The sequence below is a fragment of the Neoarius graeffei genome, chromosome 1 (genome assembly GCF_027579695.1).
Source record: "Neoarius graeffei isolate fNeoGra1 chromosome 1, fNeoGra1.pri, whole genome shotgun sequence".
NCBI classification, from domain to species: domain Eukaryota; kingdom Metazoa; phylum Chordata; class Actinopteri; order Siluriformes; family Ariidae; genus Neoarius; species Neoarius graeffei.
In genome coordinates this window covers 99,285,893-99,304,050 of record NC_083569.1, presented here as the reverse complement: position 1 = coordinate 99,304,050, position 18,158 = coordinate 99,285,893, and the positions used below count along the sequence as shown (strand labels likewise).

General features: G+C 44.9%; 1 protein-coding gene across 1 annotated transcript in view; it reads left to right on the top strand.

The window, feature by feature from the left end:
- abcf3 (ATP-binding cassette, sub-family F (GCN20), member 3) overlaps positions 1-18,158 on the top strand; it is a 64,075-nt gene that overhangs the window by 12,166 nt on the left and 33,751 nt on the right. The window contains exons 2-5 of the mRNA XM_060913380.1: positions 4,923-5,067; positions 9,239-9,315; positions 9,411-9,466; positions 9,974-10,071. Of these exons, the coding sequence (XP_060769363.1) occupies positions 4,923-5,067; positions 9,239-9,315; positions 9,411-9,466; positions 9,974-10,071 (376 nt within the window). The remainder of the gene's footprint in view (positions 1-4,922; positions 5,068-9,238; positions 9,316-9,410; positions 9,467-9,973; positions 10,072-18,158) is intronic.

Sequence of the window (18,158 nt, the reverse complement as noted above, 5' to 3'; positions counted from 1 at the left end):
TGCTGCTGTACATCAGTGTTTGTCCCAGTGAGCCGCCCCACCACTGTTTTACAGGTACATGTCTTGCAAAGTACCTGAGTTTGCAGTACGTCATCCCTCCTGAATCCAAAGTACTTTTTTTTTGGAAACCAGTTCCTCCTCGCACAAGTTTGTCTCACCACACTTGCTACCGCTTCCGCCATCACCACGAGGATTTTACTTGTTTTGCAATAGGGGGCGGAGTTATCCCGCGGCGCTTGTTGACATTCAAATGTGATTGGACGGCACAGAAAAATGTGCCTTTTATCGAAATTTAAGTAATTTTTGCGGTATGTGTATCGCAAACTATGATATCGCGATATCGATACTTTTTCGATATATTGTGCAGCCCTACTCCCACTCGACCATCTCAGATTTGGCTGAAAAAATTCCAGGAGGTTCACACACTTCCCAATAGGAAAAGTCCCAAATTTTAGCTCCCAACTCCTTATAGTTTTGTCATTAAAAAAAAAATATGTTGGCAACTAACCTCGGACCCGTTTTGAGCAGAGTTTTTTGGGGAGTAAAATGCGCCGCTGTTTTATTTTTCTCGACTCGCAGTATAGACCCCTTTCACTGACGTCACCTGAAACCGGAAGTAAACAGACCCTGCGCCATTTTGGAAGACCAACAAACTCGTGATTAGGGGGAAATAACGGCAGCGGTATGTGAACCCACGAGAATAAAGTGGAGTGGCAAACGACTTAAACAAACAAATCTGAGCTGTTTTATTTATGATTTATTGGCCCAACAGTAGACTTGAAAGAAACCTGTGCGACTTGGCAAAAAACTGTGGATATAATGGATGTCTGTGCATGATCTGCGGACACTTTGAGGTAAGCAAACGCAAGTATCACTTACTATACCCATCAGTCATAGATTAGTCCAGTACAACATGACCAGCTTGCTTTTTTTCCATTTGACTGTCGCAAGTTTTTTTCAGGCTGGTACAGTCAAAAATTGAAAAAAGTTTTGGCCTACTAAACTAGTCATCGATTCTACTAGTGTATTGATTGGAGTCGACATGAAAACGTTAGGTAAAAACTTTAAACCAGTACAATCTCTTCTTCAAAGTTTCACCAAATGGTTTTATTGATGCAATTTAAAGCTCATAATACTGTATAACTTTGGTCGAGTAAAAAAACGGAGCAAAAACATGGCTGAATCCTGAATGACTCCTATTTGTTTAAATAGGGCACTACATAGGCGGTAAAACGTAGTTTCTTTTTCCCTGCCATGGAAGCGCACTTGTATACCGAGGAGGAAAGCAATTTGCATTACAGCCGTGAGGCGGCTCGGCTCGGTTTTCCCTTTCAGGCGCTCTCGTTTTCTGTTAGAATTTGGTAAAGAAAAAAAAAATTATTTACCAGCTTACCGGGTCCATTAACATATAAATCTGACAGCTGACAACTAACAACTAAACAGCTGACAAGTAAACCACTAAACAACATGGCACCTCAGTCTGGAAAACGCCAATTCGGATCATTTTTGCACCGTCTGGCGGTGTATCTACTATGATTGGACAGTGTTTCCCACAGAAATTTTGGAGACTATGGGGGCAGCCCATGGGGGGGGGGGGGGGGGTTGTTTAGTCTACTAATACTACTAAACAAAGAACAAATTTGTTGGTATTGGTTCTGCACCTTGTATTTTATTTTAGCATGTTGCTACAGAGGGCAGTCCTAGAAGAAGAACATATTACAGATAGCAACCAAACCAAAAATCCTACAATACTTCACACCCTGAACTCCTACAAAAAGTCCTACAGAACAAGGACTTCTAGCTCTGCTATATGTCAAAAGTGACCCTGACAAATGCCTGCCCTATTTACAAAGACAACACCCTGCACTTGTGCATTTGATTTTTCTTGGCTTTGAGGGGGGGAAAAAAAAAAAAGAGTTCGAGTGCCCTTTCATAATTTATATCTTCTGGTTGTGGCCCGTTAATGGAAATCCTCAAGCAGGCGGCCAGGTGCTCTCCTTGCAGTCTGTTCCAAAGGTCTGTTTTGACCTAAAATGGCAAACAACTTGTTACTACAATGAGTCAGGGTTCGACATTAACGGTAGCCCGATTGCCCGGGGCAACCATTCAATAGGTTAACTGGTGGCTCGAATGCTGTGTTCACACTTATACCGGTACGAAAGTGGTATAACTGTATCGATACAAAGTATAGAGATCTTGCAGTCACGTGACCGGAAAGTACACAACCCCCATCTTGTCGGTCAAAAACACCGCTGAATACTGCTGCAGTCGTGTACAGAATGGATTAATTTCAACCGACGGACTACACGGCTCATTTTTCTAATGAACAGATAACTAGATGTATGTCTAAAATAAACGATCTACAGATTTGTGACCCTTATGGCTTTCCGGACGGAGTTTTCACGACCGGATTTTGAACTGCCAGCGGAATACCTGGACATGTATGATTACCTCATCAACTTTCCCTCGCTGTTCAGTGGTGAAGCACTGCGTGCTTATAAATCTCTGGACAGTTATCTTTACAGAAATTCAGGATTTGTCAGCGACTCAGATGTGGCATCTTGTAAACAAGAAAATAATCCTCACTGGATGGGTAAGTCACTTAAGTATTGAGTATAGCACTGACCAGCCGATTATAGAATAGAATAAGGTAATTCCAAATCGTCCGTGTTGTTTACATGGATCTGGCGTTGGAGAGGTAGAGGCTTGGCAGTGGAGGTTTGAGTAGCTGTTTTCTGAGCTTAGTCAACAGGCCAGCTCTGCCTGTAGCCTCGCTTTTGCTTCGGCTCCCGGCGCTGCCTCCTTCGCTTTGCTTCCGATAACAATCCACGGAGACCCCGCTGTCTCGTCCGGAATGTGTTTTTTTTTTTTTTTTTTTTTCTCTCGTCCGGAATGTTGTGCATGCGATGGAAATCGCTACAAACCGTCATTTTCTGCTGGAAACCAATGTCCAGTAAGTCCATACGGTTGTAGTGGATATTGAAGTCCAGTACAGATGAACAACACGCAAAAATACACACAAACATAAAAAACGTGCACAGGTAGGGAGAGCTTGCAGCCGTTGTAGTAGAATTGTATATAGTTGGGTTTTCCAGAAGAAAAGGTAGAAGTAAAAGCAGAAGTAGAAGGCAGAATATGGCGTTTGACCGACACGATGGCGTCTGTCACAATCTGGATCGGCTGTGACGTCACATGCAAGTGCTCCATACCGGTGCAGTTTAGTGCATCTATCCACACTAGCAAGAAATGTTTGTGGTTTTCTTTCACGGTAGTGGAAGTGCGCGAAATGTTTCCGTGGTTACCGAGTAACTTCCTTCCGAGAATATGGCGGATGAAACAATGTGTGTGTGCTTTTTGTTGTCAATGTACAGTCTGTATTTCTGGTGGTCATTTATTCAGTCGAATCGTATAAAACGCGCGAGGCAGTTGAGAAAGAAACAAAGAAAATGAATCTCCCTTTCTCCTTCACTTTCTCCCTTTTCCCCTCGTCCTCCTTTCTTCCTCCCTCTTTCCCTCTCCCTTTCTCCCCCCTTTCTTTGCTCCATGTAGCTCCACGGTTGTTTCGGTTTCGCATGCGCATTATATTTGTATCGATACAGAACCGCTTCATCTGTCCACACTACAGCGAAGCGCTACAGTACCGGTACTGTACCGGTACTAAACCCATACATTTGTGGGTTTCGTACCGATCCAGTTATACCGCTACAGTACCGGTATAGTTGCTAGTGTGGACAGGTGTTGCAGTACGAAAGTAGTATTGTATTGGTACAAAATCCCTAGTGTGGACAGGGTATATATTGACCGTAGGTGTGAATGGTTGTGTCTCTCTGTGTGTCAGCCCTGTGATGATCTGGCGACCTGTCCAGGGTGTACCCCACCTCTCGTCCATAGTCAGCTGGGATAGGCTCCAGCTTGCCCGCGACCCTGCATCGGATAAGCGGCTAGAGATAATGGATGGACGGATCGAGTCTTGCGTTCAGACTCCTGACCGGCTTAAAAGAGAAAAGCATTTGACTCTGAGATGGCGATTGAACGAACAAATGAATCTTTTGGAATGAATCATTCAAATGAATGAACTGATCGGTGATTCGTTCATCTGCTGAGATTAACGTTTGATGAACGGAACGATCTACACATCAAATAAGCCCTGAATGAAAGCTCTGTTCCCAAGTGACCTTTCGCGTCTCCTGATTCTTCCTCAGACTGATGAGTCAAAAGACTTGAAGTGTCACTTGGTTATAAACCTCGCATACTTTTGGTCCACCACCCATCTGAGTGTTCTTTCATGTGCATGGCTTTTCTTTTTCACTCCGTTGTAAATGAATACAGTGGCGTAATTTTATTACTTGCCAGTTAATTACGATCAAGCTGCATTTAATTTCATGCGTCGGCTGCTTACAAACATCGTAATGCTGATGTCGGTGAGCGACGCGGCCCGATGGCTGACTGAAAACCAAACCAAACCCGACTGTGGAGTCTAGTTGGCTCATTGACGCGTCAATCAAAAACTGACACGTTTGTTGAATAATTCGCAGGCGAATGAACTGCAGTGTATCGGTCTTTTCGGAAAGGACGAATGAACAAAATGAACGAGCAGGTGAGGGAATATATAAATAAAAATCCCCCCCCCCAGTCTACTTCTCTAAATTCGCAGAGCACAGCACAGCTGGCGGTTTAATCTCTACTTTTCTGAGATTCTGATGGAAATCCAGAAATGCTCATTTCAGAAGACGACTTTTTTTTTTTTTTTTTAAACTTTGCTCGTCTGAGCGTAGACTCGGAAGGTTAAAGATCCTTAAGTGAGTTTCTGTGACGCAGAAGTCTCCCAAAGTGGATTGATGGATGAGTTTATTGATTGATTTGGTCGATGTGTTTAATGCCCACACGGTGGTGATTTGTGTCATGTGACCGTGTCGCTGCAGGAGTGCTGGACAGCGGAGGCTCTGATTTTGAGGACGGAGAGGAAGTGTTCGATGCCATCGGTGGGGTCCTGCAGGAAATAGCCGCCGAGAAAAACGAAGACGACGTCCGAGACATCTGCCTGCAGCTGTTTAACACTCTGAAGATGTGAGTCTGAGAGTCAGACTGTTAGATTTTACAACAACCAGAAGAAAGCAGAAATCAGCTTCAGGGAAAAATCTCACACAGAGTGCAAGGAGTTATTCTACCCCTTATACAGTGTGCTGATTCTCTCTCTCTCTCTCTCTCTCTCTCTCTCTCTCTCTCTCTCTCTCTCTCTGTGTTTGTCTCTCTGTCATTCTGGTTTTCTCTCTCTCTGTCTGTTGTTCTGTCTCGGTTTCTCTCTCTCTGTTCCTATTCTCTCTGTCTGTCTGTCTGTCATTCTGTCTGTCATTCTGTCTCTCCCTCCCTCTCTGTCTGTCGTTCTCTCCCTCCCTGTCTGTCTGTCGTTCTCTCCCTCCCTCTGTCGTGCTGTCTGTCCCTCCCTCTCCCTGTCTGTCCCTCCCTCCCTCCCCCCCTCCGTCTGTCATTCTGTCTCTCCCTGTCTGTCGTTCTGTCTGTCTCTCCCTCCCTCTCTCTGTCTGTCGTTCTGTCTGTCTCTCCCTCCCTCTCTCTGTCTGTCGTTCTGTCTGTCTCTCCCTCCCTCTCTCTGTCTGTCGTTCTGTCTGTCTCTCCCTCCCTCTCTCTGTCTGTCGTTCTGTCTGTCTCTCCCTCCCTCTCTCTGTCTGTCGTTCTGTCTGTCTCTCCCTCCCTCTCTCTGTCTGTCGTTCTGTCTGTCTCTCCCTCCCTCTCTCTGTCTGTCGTTCTGTCTGTCTCTCCCTCCCTCTCTCTGTCTGTCGTTCTGTCTGTCTCTCCCTCCCTCTCTCTGTCTGTCGTTCTGTCTGTCTCTCCCTCCCTCTCTCTGTCTGTCGTTCTGTCTGTCTCTCCCTCCCTCTCTCTGTCTGTCGTTCTGTCTGTCTCTCCCTCCCTCTCTCTGTCTGTCGTTCTGTCTGTCTCTCCCTCCCTCTCTCTGTCTGTCGTTCTGTCTGTCTCTCCCTCCCTCTCTCTGTCTGTCGTTCTGTCTGTCTCTCCCTCCCTCTCTCTGTCTGTCGTTCTGTCTGTCTCTCCCTCCCTCTCTCTGTCTGTCGTTCTGTCTGTCTCTCCCTCCCTCTCTCTGTCTGTCGTTCTGTCTGTCTCTCCCTCCCTCTCTCTGTCTGTCGTTCTGTCTGTCTCTCCCTCCCTCTCTCTGTCTGTCGTTCTGTCTGTCTCTCCCTCCCTCTCTCTGTCTGTCGTTCTGTCTGTCTCTCCCTCCCTCTCTCTGTCTGTCGTTCTGTCTGTCTCTCCCTCCCTCTCTCTGTCTGTCGTTCTGTCTGTCTCTCCCTCCCTCTCTCTGTCTGTCGTTCTGTCTGTCTCTCCCTCCCTCTCTCTGTCTGTCGTTCTGTCTGTCTCTCCCTCCCTCTCTCTGTCTGTCGTTCTGTCTGTCTCTCCCTCCCTCTCTCTGTCTGTCGTTCTGTCTGTCTCTCCCTCCCTCTCTCTGTCTGTCGTTCTGTCTGTCTCTCCCTCCCTCTCTCTGTCTGTCGTTCTGTCTGTCTCTCCCTCCCTCTCTCTGTCTGTCGTTCTGTCTGTCTCTCCCTCCCTCTCTCTGTCTGTCGTTCTGTCTGTCTCTCCCTCCCTCTCTCTGTCTGTCGTTCTGTCTGTCTCTCCCTCCCTCTCTCTGTCTGTCGTTCTGTCTGTCTCTCCCTCCCTCTCTCTGTCTGTCGTTCTGTCTGTCTCTCCCTCCCTCTCTCTGTCTGTCGTTCTGTCTGTCTCTCCCTCCCTCTCTCTGTCTGTCGTTCTGTCTGTCTCTCCCTCCCTCTCTCTGTCTGTCGTTCTGTCTGTCTCTCCCTCCCTCTCTCTGTCTGTCGTTCTGTCTGTCTCTCCCTCCCTCTCTCTGTCTGTCGTTCTGTCTGTCTCTCCCTCCCTCTCTCTGTCTGTCGTTCTGTCTGTCTCTCCCTCCCTCTCTCTGTCTGTCGTTCTGTCTGTCTCTCCCTCCCTCTCTCTGTCTGTCGTTCTGTCTGTCTCTCCCTCCCTCTCTCTGTCTGTCGTTCTGTCTGTCTCTCCCTCCCTCTCTCTGTCTGTCGTTCTGTCTGTCTCTCCCTCCCTCTCTCTGTCTGTCGTTCTGTCTGTCTCTCCCTCCCTCTCTCTGTCTGTCGTTCTGTCTGTCTCTCCCTCCCTCTCTCTGTCTGTCGTTCTGTCTGTCTCTCCCTCCCTCTCTCTGTCTGTCGTTCTGTCTGTCTCTCCCTCCCTCTCTCTGTCTGTCGTTCTGTCTGTCTCTCCCTCCCTCTCTCTGTCTGTCGTTCTGTCTGTCTCTCCCTCCCTCTCTCTGTCTGTCGTTCTGTCTGTCTCTCCCTCCCTCTCTCTGTCTGTCGTTCTGTCTGTCTCTCCCTCCCTCTCTCTGTCTGTCGTTCTGTCTGTCTCTCCCTCCCTCTCTCTGTCTGTCGTTCTGTCTGTCTCTCCCTCCCCCTCTCTGTCTGTCGTTCTGTCTGTCTCTCCCTCCCCCTCTCTGTCTGTCGTTCTGTCTGTCTCTCCCTCCCCCTCTCTGTCTGTCGTTCTGTCTGTCTCTCCCTCCCCCTCTCTGTCTGTCGTTCTGTCTGTCTCTCCCTCCCTCTCTGTCTGTCGTTCTGTCTGTCTCTCCCTCCCTCTCTGTCTGTCGTTCTGTCTGTCTCTCCCTCCCTCTGTCTGTCGTTCTGTCTGTCTCTCCCTCCCTCTGTCTGTCGTTCTGTCTGTCTCTCCCTCCCTCTGTCTGTCGTTCTGTCTGTCTCTCCCTCCCTCTCTGTCTGTCGTTCTGTCTGTCTCTCCCTCCCTCTCTGTCTGTCGTTCTGTCTGTCTCTCCCTCCCTCTCTGTCTGTCGTTCTGTCTGTCTCTCCCTCCCTCTCTGTCTGTCGTTCTGTCTGTCTCTCCCTCCCTCTCTGTCTGTCGTTCTGTCTGTCTCTCCCTCCCTCTCTGTCTGTCGTTCTGTCTGTCTCTCCCTCCCTCTCTGTCTGTCGTTCTGTCTGTCTCTCCCCCCTCTCTGTCTGTCGTTCTGTCTGTCTCTCCCTCCCTCTCTCTGTCTGTCGTTCTGTCTGTCTCTCCCTCCCTCTCTGTCTGTCGTTCTGTCTGTCTCTCCCTCCCTCTCTGTCTGTCGTTCTGTCTGTCTCTCCCTCCCTCTCTGTCTGTCGTTCTGTCTGTCTCTCCCTCCCTCTCTGTCTGTCGTTCTGTCTGTCTCTCCCTCCCCCTCTCTGTCTGTCGTTCTGTCTGTCTCTCCCTCCCCCTCTCTGTCTGTCGTTCTGTCTGTCTCTCCCTCCCTCTCTCTGTCTGTCGTTCTGTCTGTCTCTCCCTCTCTCTGTCTGTCGTTCTGTCTGTCTCTCCCTCCCTCTCTGTCTGTCGTTCTGTCTGTCTCTCCCTCCCTCTCTGTCTGTCGTTCTGTCTCTCTCCCTCCCTCTCTGTCTGTCGTTCTGTCTCTCTCCCTCCCTCTCTCTGTCTGTCGTTCTGTCTGTCTCTCCCTCCCTCTCTCTGTCTGTCGTTCTGTCTGTCTCTCCCTCTCTCTGTCTGTCGTTCTGTCTGTCTCTCCCTCCCTCTCTCTGTCTGTCGTTCTGTCTGTCTCTCCCTCCCTCTCTCTGTCTGTCGTTCTGTCTGTCTCTCCCTCCCTCTCTCTGTCTGTCGTTCTGTCTGTCTCTCCCTCCCTCTCTCTGTCTGTCGTTCTGTCTGTCTCTCCCTCCCTCTCTCTGTCTGTCGTTCTGTCTGTCTCTCCCTCCCTCTCTCTGTCTGTCGTTCTGTCTGTCTCTCCCTCCCTCTCTCTGTCTGTCGTTCTGTCTGTCTCTCCCTCCCTCTCTCTGTCTGTCGTTCTGTCTGTCTCTCCCTCCCTCTCTCTGTCTGTCGTTCTGTCTGTCTCTCCCTCCCTCTCTCTGTCTGTCGTTCTGTCTGTCTCTCCCTCCCTCTCTCTGTCTGTCGTTCTGTCTGTCTCTCCCTCCCTCTCTCTGTCTGTCGTTCTGTCTGTCTCTCCCTCCCTCTCTCTGTCTGTCGTTCTGTCTGTCTGTCCTTCTGTCTAACTCTCGTGTCTCTCTGCCTCATTCTTTTTCTTTCCTTCTATTTCTGTCCATCTATCTGTCTTTTTTTTTTCTTTCTGCTGGACTCTGTGCATTATGTTCTGTCTGTCTGCCTGTCTTTCTTTCTGTACATCTGTCGGTCTCTTTCTTTCTCTCTACCTGTCTTTGTCTATTTTTCCATTTTTTTTTCTTTCTGGTGGTCTGTGTTATCTCTGTCTGTCTCTGTCCTCCTTTAGCACGACCTGTCGCTCTCACCAGAGGCAGGTGCTGCTCGATGCCCCTGTGCAGCTGTCTCAGATCTCTGCAGAGTCGGGTGAGTGTGTGTAAAGTGACCGAGTGCTGTTTTTGAGCTGCTTACAGGTTAAGTCCCGACCTCACATCCGCTTTTGTCCGATTTTCTGTTTGCAGATTCGGCTGTTAATGATGTGCAGGGCATTTGGATGGTCAAGAGAACGCAGGGCACGGTAGGAGAAACACAGCCCCTCCCCCCCGCCACGAGTCTTTTCTCTCACTGTACGTTTGTGATTCCACTGGGAATCCGTTTGGGGCAGCAGTAGGGACAAAATTAGCCTTTTAACAAATACAATTTTCTTAGCAACTAGTTTGCACACCCTTAGGACACGATAAAACGAGGGGGGCTTCCTTCTTAATTTGCCTATGACAGCTACCCACCAGGAACGCTATCCACCCTCTTCCACATCCGTAAACCTCACAGACGCCCATGATTGGGTAGGATCACTGTGATTGACAGGTGAGGGAGAGTAGGCCCCGCCCACCCAGACAGCACGGCCAGTTCTGCTCTCTGGACTCGAGGATGGACAGCTGTGGACGAACAGTTCTCTGGAGCCTGCTGTTCTGTCATTAATGACACTTTTTAAAAAAAAAAAAATTATCCTAATGATGTATCCACCTGCATTAACGCTGACTTATGAAACCACTTCATGTTCCTTCCAATGTTTCCTTCTGCTCAGACTGTTGATGCGAAGAAGTTAGAAAAAGCCGAGGCCAAGCTGAGAGCTAAACATGAGCGGAGGAATGAAAAGGACTCGCAGAAACCCTTAAACCCACTGTAAGTGTGCTGCTTTCCACAACGCTGAGTGACAGGATACTGTAATGTATCATAGATACTGTAGATAGGCACATAGAGAGATGTAGATATTACCATGATGCACCTATGAAGGAAAAATCTGTCTATTATCAGTGATTTTATTATAATACAATACAATGGCTATAAAAACACTACACACCTTTTTATCTTACTTTTCTAAGACATTACTATTTGGATATAGTAACTTGAGAGTATATATTTTTATTATGATCTACATGGAGTGAGTTTTAGGCACGTAACGATGTATTGTGATGATAAATCGTGATACAAACGTATGACGATTCGAGTCGATGTAATAAACAAGGAATTACAATTATTACCAGGCTGCCTCATCTGTTTTCACGGGGTGTAATCACATTATTTAGACAGCAGAGGGAGCCGTAGTATACAATAGAGAGAATACTCGTGACTTCACTGTAGGCAGAAGTAACACAGCTGTAATGCTGCCAAAAAAAAAGTGAGAGCTGTTTGTGTGATTGACTCCAAATAGATTTAACACGAAATCAGAGCTCTCTTCTTACAAAATGCTGAAAGATGAATAAAAGAGAAGTAAATGGAGGAAGTACAAATGTTCATAAGTTTAACTTTAGTGAATAGGTTATATTTTCATTCAGTGATTATTGTTGGTTGTAAATGAAATGAAACAAAAGGGTTCTTTTTATTTAAATTGAACAAAAGAAATATTTAAGTTGATGAAGAAAAGGAAAGTAAATGTTGTTGCTTGCTTTTTTTTTTTTTTGGTAAAAATTATTTTTTACATAAAATTATCACGGGGAAAATTGAATCATAAGCCCGATATTCTGAATCAAATCATGAAATGTGTGAATTATTAAATACCGAGTAAATTTATATTATGATGCATATTATATTGTGACTTGGATCCATTTTTCTAAAACATTTCTATTTGTTTTCCACTTGAATTTTGTCAGCCGTTATATCACGTTAAAGGTTGAGTAGAGGGCGCCATAACATACAATAGAGGGAATACTTGTGGCTCCAATATAGGCGGAAGTAACACAGCTCTAATGCTGTTTTAAAAGAAACCCGGTTGAAAGAGCTGCTGTGTGGTTGAGTACAAAAAGATTTCACAAGAAATCGAAGCTCTTTTCACAAACATAAAGCAGATAAAGAAAACCAAAGCAAATGGGGGAAGCACAAATGTTCATAAAAGTTTAAGAAAAGTTATTTGTTAACTTTTTTTTTTTCATTTTTAATAAAGGGAATATTTTAGTTAACAGGCTATTTTATTTTTTTCGTGGTCCAAATCCTGCGCTCTGATTGGCTGGCGAGCAGGTCCATGTCCGACGGTACGGACCCTGGTTATGGACCTCTAGCAACTCGCTCGTTCACAACAACAAACATAGTAGCTTTTTTTTTTTTTTTGTCGACTTTTTTTTTTTTTTATATATATGAGTATCAAAAATCTTATAAATGTTTGCCAGCATTTCTCAGGAGAATAGCATTAATTTTACAGCATGGATAGTGATAACGACAGTGTTCACAGCGAAAGCGAGTTTTACTCCCCTGAGGAAGAAGAAATAAAAGAAAACATTTCAAGAGAAAGCTAAAAACCTGTAACTGTTGCTAACGCCGAGCAAAAACATGGCTGAATCCTGAATGACTCCTATTTGTATAAATAGGGGACTACATAGGCAGCAAAATGTAGTTTTTTTCCTGCCATGGAAGTGCACTTGTATACCGAGGAGGAAGCCATTTGCATTACAGCCGTGAATGAGGATTCAAAATGGCGGCTCGGCTCGGTTTTCCCTTTCGGGCGCTCTCGTTTTCTGTTAGAATTTGGTAAAGAGAAAAATAAATATTATTTACCAGCTTAAGGTCGGTCCGTATGGTGAAATACCCTGACCTCAGCCTTGAATACTGACCTCGGCCCAGAGGGCCTCGCTCACTACTTTCAAGACCTCGGTCACGGTATTTCACCATACGGACCTCCCAGCTGGTAAATAACATATATTTTGCTCCAACCTTTACAAATGTTTGTTATTTTTGTTGGTTTTTAAGCAAATGAAAAACAATTGTGGTTATTATTATTATTTTTTTTATTTTGCTCATTTAAAAAAATATATATTTCATTGAAAAAAAAAATCATAGGAACATTGAATCATAAACCCGATATTGTGACTTGAATCAAGTTGTAAACTGGGCGAATTATTAAATCCCTCGTAAATTTATATTATGATGCACAGTGTTTCCCTTAAGTTTACTGGATGAGGGTGGTCACCTGCAGGACCCCTCCCCGTGTCCCCACGACTCCTACTTAAAGAGCATTTGGACCTGAGCTAACAGTCATATTTAAGTCTTCGCATTTATCTTAGAACAATAACGAGAACAGTTTTTATCCCCTCCTGGCTGAAAGGCCCAAAAGGGGATTACACTACCGTTGAAAAGTTTGGGGTCACTTTGAAATGTCCTTATTTTTGAAAGAAAAGCACTGTTCTTTTCAATGAAGATCACTTTAAACTAATCAGAAATCCACTCTATACATTGCTAATGTGGTAAATGACTATTCTAGCTGCAAATGTCTGGTTTTTGGTGCAATATCTCCATAGGTGTATAGAGGCCCATTTCCAGCAACTCTCACTCCAGTGTTCTAATGGTACAATGTGTTTGCTCATTGCCTCAGAAGGCTAATGGATGATTAGAAAACCCTTGTACAATCATGTTAGCACAGCTGAAAACAATTGAGCTCTTTAGAGAAGCTATAAAACTGACCTTCCTTTGAGCAGATTGAGTTTCTGGAGCATCACATTTGTGGGGTCGATTAAATGCTCAAAATGGCCAGAAAAATGTCTCGACTATATTTTCTATTCATTTTACAACTTATGGTGGGAAATAAAAGTGTGACTTTTCATGGAAAACACAAAATTGTCTGGGTGACCCCAAACTTTTGAACGGTAGTGTATATCGTGGCGATGTCCATCTGGCCGTCCGTCCCGGGAAGGGCTCTCAGCTTCTGAAATCAACTCCGCTCACAATTTTTGGAGGAATTTCACGAAGCTTGGCAGGATTCTTTGTCAGTAACAATTTTGTTAAATTGGGCCACATTTTCCCAGAGTTCCAGCCCGCGATTAACAAAATTATACTTTGACAATTTCATGGGGTTTTTTTTCCTTCTGAAATCAACTCCTCTTACAATTTTTGGACGAATTTCTCGAAGCTTGGCAAAAGGCCTTGTTATATGACAGTAATACGCATATTGCGATTTAATTTCGTTTGTGAAAATTTTCCCAGAGTTTTGAGCCTTGATTAAATAACTTGTACTTTGACAATTTCATGAGGGTGTACGTTCTTCTGAAATCAGCTCCTCTTACAATTTGTGGAGGAATTTCACCAAACTTGGCAAAAGGCTTCTGTGTTATAGGACGGTTAAAGTGCATATTCTGGGCCAGTTTAGTGTTTGGTTTTTTTCATATGAAAGAATGTCCCTTTACACACTCATCCAGAAGGGTAATTTTGCACAAGGCCATCTGTCTACAGCAGAAAAAAAAAACAACAAAACAACACGTCTGGAAAAATCCCAAGGGAGTCTGGAGCCAGATTCGTGACGTCACCTGCGGAAGCGCCAGCAGGCTGCGCGAGCTTTGCACGGTTTCAGTGCACAGCCTGTGTAGACCAAGCGCTCCCATTTCTCTCTCATTGTCCGGTCTTTTGGGAAACGATGAGTACTAATCCCATCAAGATTGGTGTTGCTACACCCTCCTACGATACATCTGTTAACCATTTTAATAATTACGCGATAACATTGAAGAAATTTGCAGAAAACCACCAGGTCGTTTTCTCATAAACAAACCAGCGCTGACGTAGGATTCAGAGGGAGGTGTCCCGCACGCGACGTCACGAAAATCAATGTTTGCCAGGAAATCCAAATGCCGAGTTTTTTCAGAGGCGGACCAATTCAACTCAAATGGCTCGATTTCAACTGAATTTTTCTGGTATTGCACAAGGTAAAAAAAAATTTGCGCAAAATGTGACAGATATTTGACTGAAGTTTAATATAAAATGGGAGAATTATATTGATCTTGCTCCTGAATTTACCCGGGATATGCACTTTAAGTCAGTATCTCACTGGGCTGCGACAAATTGCGAACGTCATTCGCGAGAGAGTTTCAAAAGTGTCTCGAAACATTCGTGGGGCTTCTCAATTTCCTCGCAAAGTGTCGCTCCTTCGTTGCCGAAATTTTGAACACGTTCAAAAAAATTGGTGCGACAAAATTTCTCTCAAAATGGCCGCAAACGCGTCGCTGGTGCCGCAAAGCCGTCGCGAACCCTTCTCAAGTCAGTTTCCGTGAGGCTTCCTGTACTTCCCTACCTGCAACTAGTTGGAGACACGACAATTGCGGTAAAATATGTGAATATCAATTCAGTGCGATTCCAAGTGAAAATTGTCGCTAATTCGCATATTTTATCGCAATTGTGTGTCCAAGTAGTCGCGCACCGTCGCAGCCCAGTGAGATACTACCCTTATACGCAGATTGAAATTTCGTTTAGTTTGGGCAAATTTTCCCAGAGTTATGTCCATGATTATTCACAAACTTGTACTTTGGCAATTTCATCAAGGTGTGCTTGCTTTCTGAAATCAACTTCCCTCACAATTTTTATCCCCCGCTGGCTGAAAGGCCCGAAGGGGGATTATATGTCGTGGCGATGTCCGTCCGTCCCGGGAAGGGTACTCACCTTCTGAAATCAACTTCCCTCACAATTTTTGGAGAAATTTCACGAAACTTGGCGGGATTCTGTGTTATATGACAGTAATACGCATATTGCAATTTCGTTTGTGATATATTGTCGCGGGGGATGTTGTGCTCTCCGAGCACTCCTGTTCTATTTGTTTTCCCCTTGAATTTTATCAGCTGTGATATCGCATTAAAGGTGGGGAAAAATTTTAATGTGATTTTCATCTTGGTTTCATTGTTTTCCATCACACAAACCTGCACATTTTAGCAGGCCTGTGTGTCACCTTTTATATAAGGGTCTGTCTCAGAAACTGGGTGCTGTGGGGGTGCCCCACTAAATATACTCGGTCAATAAACTATACAGTTTTGAACGGTGATGTTGGTTTTAATGTGAAATAAAATGATGAAAGAAATCTCATCTCATTATCTCTAGCCGCTTTATCCTTCTACAGGGTCGCAGGCAAGCTGGAGCCTATCCCAGCTGACTACGGGCGAAAGGCGGGGTACACCCTGGACAAGTCGCCAGGTCATCACAGGGCTGACATATAGACACAGACAACCATTCACACTCACATTCACACCTACGGTCAATTTAGAGTCACCAGTTAACCTAACCTGCATGTCTTTGGACTGTGGGGGAAACCGGAGCACCCGGAGGAAACCCACGCGGACACGGGGAGAACATGCAAACTCCACACAGAAAGGCCCTCGCCGGCCCCGGGGCTCGAACCCAGGACCTTCTTGCTGTGAGGCGACAGCGCTAACCACTGCACCACCGTGCCGCCCCTGATGAAAGAAATAATACAGATAAAACTAAATCTTTGATGTGAATACTCTATTCAGAATTTGGCAAAAATTGTGCAAATTTGTGGAAAAATGGCGGCTTGATCTGGGACATGATAAACGGTTGACTACATCGCATTCCCTTAAAAAGGTTGCAGTCCACTGAAAAGTCTACAGTTAACAGTTATCACTAATTGTATTTTAAGTTGTAACTTTATCCACCTAAGGATCGGTGCGCTCACAGAATAATCATAACCGTAATAAAACATCATGCAAAATATTTGATCTCCATTTTCCGCAAACCAATACGATCGTGTGTTTTTGGATCTAAACGGAAAGCCTCAGGGTCGAGGTCACTACCTCACCAAAAGTAGTAACTTAAAATCACTACGCCATATAAAAATTTAGTTATAAATCTGCGATTTAGTTTCTTAAAATGAAAGCTGAAAGTTCGGTATAGAATATGTTTCTTACAGAATATGTTACGATGGTAGCTGGTCTTGTATGAATTTCTGAGCTATAAAATGAGTTGTGGTCTATTTTTTACCGTAGCGTGTTATTTGTGTGCGGGGAAGGACACACAGTAACAATTTGCATGTGTAGAATGGAATTTTCCACTCCAACAGTTAGAAGTTGATCGCACTTCCATTTACGGTCTTTCTGTTACGCGGGTTTTCTGTTCGGACGTCATCGCTGAAAAGGTGAGGTTTGACGGTTTTATTTGTGTCAGATCACAGAATCCAGGGACACATGTCCGCCCGGGGGCATTTTGAGTTATTGACAGGTTCAGAAAGTACAGTTTCTAAGCTTTCCAATGATGCCTTCCATGTGGAGATCTGACAGTATTTGAAGAATGTGTGGCCTTTTGAAAGTGTATACTTCTTAAAACAGAAAAGGGAGAAAATCGCCCTCAAAGTTTTCCATCTCAGCTACTCTGGGTGCAGGGCGGGCACATAATGGTGCTCATTTGCATGACATTAAGGAAAGCCCTACCCCCTACGAGCTAGCATGATGCTACTTTCATGTAAACAAAGATCACCACGTCAATTTTCCTTCCATGCAAAGTATGCCCAACACAATTATGAAGTACAAAAATAAGTCCTAAAGTATACTTTAACGTTTTGTGGTTGAAAAATTACTCACACCGTAAGAAAGAAAGATAGCACGATGATGACACAACTAACACAACACTAGTTTCATGTAAAGCCTCGGTCACAACCGGCCGTACAGTACGCGCTCCTACGGCCGGTCTACACGCAAGAAACGCACGGAGGGCGTGCGTGTGACGTGCTGATTTTCGAGCCGCAGACCGGCCGCAGAGGTTCTTTGTCATGTCAAACAAACTCTACGGGCGCTTACGTTTTTTTCAGGTTGCAAGACAAACTTACGGCCAACGTGCGTCTTTCTCCATGAACAAAAAAAACCCGCAGCGATTTGGGAAACGCCAAAAATCACACGGCCAAAAAATCGTACGTCCGGTTGTGACCTAGGCTTAAGCAAACCACAACACTCTCCGTTACATGCAAAAATAACCACACAGCCTTAGATTAATAAACTTACCCCATCAGAAAGAGAAACGGCGCCTTGCACACACCAATGCCTCCGATGGAATAATGTAATCCTAGAACGGTCCGTGTATCATCCGATCATTCAAGTATTCCATTCAATCTGGAAAACGAGGTTGCGTTTTTTTTTTTGCTAGAAATGGTGATCTCCAATGTAAATACCGTGTGTCTGTTTGCTTCACGGTGTTTCAGCTCCTCTGCGCTCTGTTTAGTAACTCATTCCATAGTGAAATCACACGCCTGTATGCAGGTTAAGTAGCCACGAGCTCAGCTCGTATCATACAGCTGATTCGTGGAAAAAAAACCCACAAGACTTAAATCATCATGTGAATGGCCCATATGGTAATTTACCCACACCCCCCAGCAGGCTACAGTCCTGACAAAAACGAGACAATTTGCAACAAAAAATGTATGCTTTTCCAACAAAACAGTCTATTATCTGAAATACTGATTGCATTCTTCAAGATCTCAACTTGCACATGATGGAAAAAAAACAAAAATCACAAATTTCGAAAAAAAATGCTTCTTTTGCGATTATCTCGGATTCGTTTCGGCCGACATGCGTCCCTGGATTCGGTGAGGGGTCACATTTTGTTTAAGTCTTGCAGTATAAGGCAATAGAATGTTTCTTTTTCATCTTACTTTCATATTTCGTAGTGTTTGAGTATTTTTGGCCAATATTTTGCAACCACGGTCAATTTAGATCGAACTTTTGATAGAATCTACGGCCGGTCGTTTTGCCCCGCCCCCGCCTCGCGCTCCGTCCTGTGCGGTAGTGATGTCCCGTTGCTCGCGCGCCGCAGCAGAGACCCGCGCGACCTTCAGCCAGTACAATCGCTGTTCTTTTACCACCGCCGTTATTCTCATCTTTCTGGTGTGTCCTTGATTTTTCCATTGTGTCCTATTTTGCCGTATCAAATACCCAAACTGTATCATATATTATTCATATTTAAGTGAATAATCAATTCAGTCATCATAACTTGGCATTTTTAACCCAAGCAATCAAAAA